The sequence below is a fragment of the Seriola aureovittata genome, chromosome 18 (assembly GCF_021018895.1).
Source record: "Seriola aureovittata isolate HTS-2021-v1 ecotype China chromosome 18, ASM2101889v1, whole genome shotgun sequence".
NCBI lineage: Eukaryota > Metazoa > Chordata > Actinopteri > Carangiformes > Carangidae > Seriola > Seriola aureovittata.
This window is the reverse complement of record NC_079381.1, coordinates 2,771,798-2,779,789: the sequence shown is the minus strand read 5'-3', so window position 1 is coordinate 2,779,789 and position 7,992 is coordinate 2,771,798. Positions and strand designations below refer to the sequence as shown.

General features: G+C 43.2%; 1 protein-coding gene across 9 annotated transcripts in view; it reads left to right on the top strand.

The window, feature by feature from the left end:
* Positions 1 to 3,334: 3,334 nt before the first annotated feature.
* nrg1 (neuregulin 1) overlaps positions 3,335 to 7,992 on the top strand; it is a 34,856-nt gene continuing 30,198 nt past the window's right edge. For 5 of the 9 annotated variants that reach the window (XM_056404192.1, XM_056404191.1, XM_056404188.1 and 2 more), the window contains exon 1: positions 3,636 to 4,872. In XM_056404192.1, coding sequence (XP_056260167.1) covers positions 4,167 to 4,872 — 706 coding nt within the window. In that variant the 5' untranslated portion in view covers positions 3,636 to 4,166. Of the gene's footprint in view, positions 4,873 to 7,992 lie in introns of all 9 variants that reach the window. The other 4 variants (XM_056404186.1, XM_056404187.1, XM_056404185.1 and 1 more) reach the window with 4 other exon arrangements.

The window sequence follows — 7,992 nt, the reverse complement described above, 5'->3', positions numbered from 1 at the left end:
ATGACCCTCGTTTTTTTGTCGAAATCTGATTGGCTCAAACGCACTGAGCGGTGGAGTTTACTTTCCATCAAGTTTGTGTCATAAGAGAGAGAGAGAGAGACAGCTCAGAGCACGTTTGGCGGAAAACAATGATGAAAAGAAAGAAGACAGATCAGAAAGAGAGTGGTGGGTTAGTAGTAGTTACATCATTGTCACATTTTTCACCCCCTGGTGAGTTTGCACCCCTGGTTCTGCTTTATTCTTCTGCTCAGACTGTGCTCACAGTGACTCAGTTTAAATATTGAATCTGCTGATTGTACGACAGAGGTTGGGTTAGTGAGCAGATAAGATGAAGCAGACAAGAGGGAGGTGTCCTTATAATCTCTGCAAACCTTAAATGGGAAATCAATGATGTGATCACCCTCTTCACTTCCTGTTTGTGCTGATCTTTGTGGGTGGTCCTTTTCCATTTTTTGGGAGATAAGCAGGAGGTGACTAACACCTGAGCTGGCTGTTCATCAGGTATAGGCTGGCGGATCCAGTCATCTGTCGCTGTCTCCCCTGGGTGAATGGTTTTCCCCTGTGTTCATTTCCTTTGTTCATTACACATCACCGTCTCCTCATTCATGCACTCACACCACTGATGTCACTGATACATACTTTACCCCCTAGTTCATTCATATTTTGTTAAAACTCATGTGTGATCCTCTCGTCTTTCCAGGGATCCAGGATGTTCACAAGATTATAAAACGGACTTATAGTTTTTTTGTGGAAGCTCAGTAACTTTGAGGAAGGTTATCGTCCAGTTTTAGAGAGGAGGGTCAGAATTATGTGACGTATTGAGGTGGTTGCATTCCCCTGATTAAGACTTGGATTCCCCCCAAAAGAGGCAGAAACAACAGTTCAGGGGGGTTAACTAATGTATCCTTCTTACCTCTTACTGTAAATATTACAATACAGTGATGTGTATTACAATACACATCACTGTATTACATTACAGTGATGTGCCGTATGTATGTGTGTATATATATATTTATATATATACACATACAGACATACATACACATACATATATACATATATGTATGTATATATATATATATATGTCATTGTGTGTAGTTAACAATGGTGTGGTTGTTATTACTTTACTGTTATCATCCCGCAGTCACCGTCTTGGCAGCTGTCACACTTGAAACATCTGACTAGCCAAAGTTTTCCTTGTCTTTGACTTGAACTACATTTTTTATTTTTAGCATCCACATATGATTTCATCTGGAGAATCATTGTTTCACAGTTTTCAGTATTGTTGTTTATATGCAACAATACTTGCGGCAGTGATCATGTTGTGACCCATAAATCTATGCAAAAACATTAACTTCCACTGTCCGTGTCTGTGGGTGAAGGCCTGTATAGTTGTGGTTTGGCATTATTGTGTTTTTGACTCTACTTTATGTAGGCGAACTTTTTCCCCCTCGGATTCATTTTAATGAGTTGCTTCACCCAAACTACAAAAAATAGCTGAAATAAGAATGAAATGTTCTTCCTCCTCTTTGGTGGTATCTAGTCATTCAGATAGATTCACTTTGTGAGGTCTTTCTCTGAAATTATTCACCATTACCATTGAGATGAATGAATTTAGTTTGTGGCCCAGTGAATTCCATTCCTTCCTCCATTCCAGTCCTTGTTGTTATGTCATTCCTAATGTAAACCATCAATGAATACAGCAATTTATTTTTTACTTCAAACCAAGAGAGACAACATTTGTTCTTAACCCACAAGAAAGAGCTACATGGGACAACTCCCAAAAGTTTGTCTTCATCCACCTGCTTTAGCAATGTGTTACATAAATAATTATTTATTCCTATAACATTGGTTGTTTAGACATAGTCAAAATAACGTTATTGCTATTGATCCAGTCTACAACTAACATCAACTCCTGATCAAGATTTGTATTTAAATCACCAATTGTTGCTTCTGCTAAATATATTGTGGCGTCATCAGCACAAACTGAAGTACAAGCCTTTTTTAATAGTGAAGGAAGCTCATTGGTAAAGACTGTGTACCGGAGCGGCGCAGGGTGGTATAGACTTAACCTAAAATTTCACACATCGTTCACCAACACTCGACCATGTATTTTCTTCCTATCATTGTTCACTGAGTCATTCTGTACATTTATGCAGGATTAATACAATGTTTGCTCAATATTTTCAACTGCACAATGAAATCTGTCACTTTTATATCATTTTAATTAGATTTAATTATGAATTAAAATCCAGAATAAAAGCATTGAAAACAGACAATTAATGATTAATTAATTTCTGTATTCATTCATTTATATATTTGTTTCCACATTTATTTAAATACAGAAAAATCTTATTTATTTATTACCAATTGATATATTTATTGGTTCTTTTGTGAAAAATCTATTTATTCATTTTTAATTTATCATGCTCATTTAATTATTTTCTAGGGCGCTTTTTGTCCTCCTTACAAAGTGTATGGAAATGCTGAGAAATAAATCAATATGGAGGTCCCTAATTCAGGGGGCTGACAGGAAGTCCTCTCCCACAGATACCATTACTGGTATTAATTCTGTCTGAGGATTTGAAAGGGTCACAGCAGTGTCAGTGTTCAGTGTGGCGGTGACCTGACCTTTCTGACGGTTTTCATCTTGTTTAAGCCCCAACTCCTCAGGAAGACTTTGTCCTGCTAGCCCATTAGCCAGCAGGGCTGGGGGTTGTGGAGTTAATAGTTTTATTGGCGGTCTGGGGGCTTTCTGTCACACGTGCATGCTGTTGGAGACAGTGTGAGTTTTCTGATCAATATCCCCAGTTTAGACAGTATTACATCTGATGAACTGGATACCAAAATAAAAGTTCTAAGTATGATTCATGATTTTTTTCCTTTCTTGAATTAGTTCATTTAAAAATTAGTCACATTCCCTGATTTTAATTTTTGTGGCCCCATTAGTGGGTGTTATAACAAAATCAGGCAGCATTTAACACACTATCGTGTGTGTGTGTGTGTGTGTGTGTGTGTGTGTTTGTGTGTGCGCGCGCCCCGTCAGTGCGACTGACTTGCACTGTATTCATTATCATTATCATCTGTGTTATTATGTTATTACACTACTGAATGCAGATACTTGAGAAGAGTAGAACACAATGGCAGCATCCTCTTGGGGTGGATTATATGTCTGCTCCCCTGGCTCCTTCCCCTTGACAAAAAACACACCCTTTAGTATCAGCATAATCAATGGGGAGTGGTGCTGGAGGGTGTGGCTACAGCAGTTTGTCTGCCTGTGATTGGCTGACAAGCTCTCTAATTGGATCAAGTAGGAACTTGCTTAGCTGGATGCTTTGTGCTGGGATTGGGAGCAGCCGGCAAAGAGAGCACGGACACACCAGCAGACAGGAAGAGAGGCAGAGAGGGAGGAGGCCAGAGGCTGCCCTGTTCACCACTTGGAGAGGAAAGATTGAGAGAGGAGGGGTGGGAGAAGAAAAAGGGGAGTATCCCGTCTTCTCTGCCCTTCTGTGCTACTGCAGCCCCCCCTCCCCCTCCTTCTCTCTCTGATTCTCTTTCTCTCTCTTTCCCCTTACTCATCTGTTTCTGTGGCTGCGCTGAGAGGAAGGGCACCTGCCGCTCCCTGATGATTCAGCCTTTCAGCTTGGAGCTCACAGACAAGGCAGCATGTCCCTCCTGCCTCTGCAGTGCCTGGCCGTCCTGTCCTCTGCACTACAGCCACTGCAGCTGCAGCCGGCCCAGCACGTCGACACCGCCTCTTCTGCCCAAGTGCTCAGGTGAGTGAGCGCCGCTCTTCCACCACTGCTCACTGCTAGACCGTACAGGACGTTTCAGGAATCGAATTCTTTGGCCATCTTTTTCGTTTTTGCCTGCAGCTAATTTGATGATTCTATTTATAGACTCATAATTGTGTTTCTTGTAAGAAAGCATGAGTGAGGAACTCCTGTCCCTCGTGCACAGAAGGCTGTCTGCAGACCTCCCAGACTGTTAACAAGGTTCGACTCAGTCTGAAGAGCGTTTTTACTTCTCTCTGAAATCCCAGCTCTGACTCTGCAGCCTCATGATGGAAAACGTACTTGAGGAGACCGGTGGCAGACAGCCACTGTGTGATGCTCTCAGTTAAGAGTTGAGCTGTTCAGAGACCCTTCATCCAGCAGTTGGACAGGATGACTGAGGGAATGGAGGACCTCTCTGCAGGGCCAGTCCCCCCTCCCGGATCGGCCTCCCCCACCGGCTCTACTGTTGATACTGGACAAGTCCCTGAGGAGAAACCTGAGGAGACAGAGGCAGCTGGTGAGAGTGGGGAGGAGGGTGCTGAGGGAACTGCGGAGGGAGGTGGTGATGGTGATGGGGAGCATTTGGGGGCTTTGGGAATTGTGGCCTTGCCAGGGTCCTGCTGTGTGTGCATAGAGGTGGAACAGATTAACAATTGCCTGCACTCTGAGAAAATCTGCATTCTGCCTATCCTGGCCTGTCTGCTTAGCTTAGCCCTCTGCACAGCTGGTCTTAAATGGGTCTTTGTGGATAAGATCTTTGAGTATGAACCACCCACTCACTTGGATCCTAAACCCATTGGACAGGACCCAATTATAATATCCATTGACCCCACGCTGGGACTAACTGTGTCGATTCCTCATTCATCTCCGTCTACTGTCTCCCTGACCACCGCCATCGCCATTACCCCAGGACGTCCCGAGGTTGTAGTGGAAGAGAAATCTACACGAGGGCCGTACGTGCCCCAGACGCCACGAGTGACTCAGTCTGATTCCTCTTTTACACTCCAATACAACGCAGAGCGTCCCACCATCTCAAAGCAGACTCCCCACCCTCAGTCAACAGAGGAATCCAACGACATCATCATCCCCACGATCTGTAAGTACCCAGCACATGTTCAGTGAACGCGGTGTGTATGGATGTAGTGATGGGCAGGGATGCAGGCTGTAGTCCTGAGTAACCTTGGACTTATTTTCATCAGCGTAAAGACAAACTACGTATGCAAATGTTTTTTTTTTCTGTCTTACCATTGATTTTGTAAATGCAGCGTTCTTTCAGCTGAGCCAGGAAGTATCTGCTTTCAGACTCTTTGCCTGAAAGCAGGCACGTTGAGACTTGCAGAGTGCAGCACAAAGGCCCATGACCAAGCCTCTGAAATGTTGCTCCATAGATAAACTGCTTCATGCCCACAGTGAGTGGATGTGTAATCTCTAACATCCATTCCTTCCTCATTAAGTATTAACCATCCCTTAATTTATACCACAATAATTTATACACACAACAGTGATGGATGTTGTGATGGTGTTATTCTGAAGGTAGACAGCGTACGATATGGAAGGTCCCTAAAATGTGTGGCTGCACATTGCCAGTTGAATGAAAAAGTGAAAATCAATAAATGATGCATGACACAAACTGAAACTCCAGGCTGTGGTACAGGGAGACTTCCTGTTTTCTGCCTGTGCTCCATTTCAAGGTCAGAGCCTGCTGGAGGCTAATTGATGCCCCCTCCATTCCTCTGCCGCAGGGAAAAACAACCACTAATACTGTCTGTCTGCCAGTGGCTCGCCACCATGACGTTCCTGATGTAGTCACATCACTGTGTGATTTATTACACTGGATCTAGGTTAGCTAATTGAAGGTGATGGTGTGGGTGGAGGGGGTCAGGTTCCAACCAGTGCCTCAGTGAGGGATTAGCTCCACTTAATCAGCAGAGGGTTGATCTCTGCGTAGTTAACTGCCTGTAACTAACTGCTAGTATTTAATTCCCCACCCGGCTGTGCTGGTGGGAAGCCAGTGAGGGATCAATAGACCAGATGAGCCTCCTGATCGTTTGTTGTGTGAGGTCTGTTTGTGTGACTGTTTCAAGACAGATTCACCAACCAAGTTCAAGTTTTATTGTTATGAACATTTAAAAAGTACAGCTACATTCAAATGAAACGCATCTGCCCTGGCTCTCAGCCATTAAAACTACATATAATAACATGAGAAAAAACACAACAATGAACAACAACTAATCCCACAATGTGCTCATCCCGGAGTCATGTAAGGTGCTTTTAGTTCAGTTGTCTGACCCCCTGGGGATAAACCCTGTCTTTGAGGTTTGTCTCAGCTCTGATCCTCTGTGGCTCTTCTCCTGGGGGGGGGGGGGGGGGGGTGAACAGACCGTGTGGTGGGTTGCTGGTCTCCCCCATAATACTTAGGAGCGTCTTACTGCAGCAGGAGATGTAGATGACCTCAATCTGTGGCAGTGGTGTTGCTATGATTTTAGAGGCAGTTTTCTCCTCCTTAATAGTTTATGGACGTGTTCAGTCACACTGCTAAACCACCAGTGTGCCTCCAATAAGGATGCACCAGGGTCTTTCTGGACATCCTATATTTTTTAAGGCATTGCAGAAACTATAGTTTATGTTATGTCTTAATGACACAACTGGTGAGAGACCAAGAAAAAGAGTCATTGCTTCATAATTACATGAGTACTCAGTAGTCACTGCTACTTTACTACATGAGTACTCAGTAGTCATTGCTACATTCTTAAATGAGTGCTTAATAGTTATTACATGAGTAATTGCAAAAACTATTGCTACTGTGTTTGTATGTGCAAAATATGGAGTAATGCGCTGTTATCAACTGGTATTGCTAACAATAAAAACAACAAGCAAGCAACAACAATAACAAGCTTCCCACTTGTTGTACTGCAATCGATCAACTCAGATGTGACATCATTCCCAACTCTGACATCCAACTTCCAAGGTAAATGGAACGCAACACTACACTGGCAAGCTAATTGAAATTGCAATAGTTGTTAAGCTGGTTGTATTTGAGCTACAATGGATGAAAGATCAATTGACCAGAAACGAAGGACATATTAAACTTGGTTCCATGTCCTATAAGGACTTTAAAAATTTGTCCCATATCCACTCACCTGCACATCAGCCCTGATGTTGACAGGAGGCCCCGTTAGCATCTCGATCTGCGCTTGTTTACTCTGGATGGTCAAAGGCCAGTTCGGCCCCATCTCTTGGGAAAACAGTGCAAATCAGATCCATGTGTGGTTTGTCAAAACCACTGAGACTGACAAATACGCAATACCCAGGGGGCAACACCCGCCTTTTTTTCAGAAATCACATATGGAATGTTGTAAAAGGTTTGGACCCAGAGTTCAGGTCAGTGTGATCACAGAGTTAAATTAACACCCCTACAAAATAGTCCCAACACACACAGAACTTTAGGAGCTTGATGACTGTAGGCTTTATGGCAGTCTATTGGATTAGACTGCATCAGTTTTAGTTTTAGCCCCAATCTGGACATTGAGTGGATGCAAGAACTTGATACTCATCAAAGCTCTGTCCCTCCTCACTGAACTACAGGTTACCAGCCTGTTATTATATTCAACATGTCACCCTATCATTAGACTGCTACATCCTATGATTGCTAGACTGCAATGTGACTGATGTGCAGTTTCTGCTTAGCTAACGTAAGCTGTTTGTTTTCACATGGTGTTGCATTCATCACTTTAGTCAGCATTGATGATTCATGCAGAAGCAGATTATTGATGATTCATTGATGATTTATGCAGCAGCCGATCAGATTTGAAGCAGAGTAATAGCCTCAGTAACTGACCAGTCAGTCATGCATCTGCAATATATATATATAACTCCTGGCACTCCTGAGATTAAACCTGTCCATAGACCTCCTCCCCAACCGTCTGTGAGATCCTCCGCCGTCCACCCTAATTCTGCAAACACTTCTACCTTCTAAAATTAAATTCATCTTTTCAAATAGTCGGGTTACGAATGCTTCTGTGGATATGTGGCATCAATGAGATGAGGATGGTCAAGATTCTCTTCACTCCTCCAGCTGAAGATCAGCTGGTGTGACGATGGAGTAGTCAGTCACACAGATGGCACAATGAATGATGGAAGTGTTAGTCTTAAAATTGAATGACTGCTGCTGTGTGTTGGAAGACCTACGGTAGGATTTGCTGTCAGTGGTGGTGTT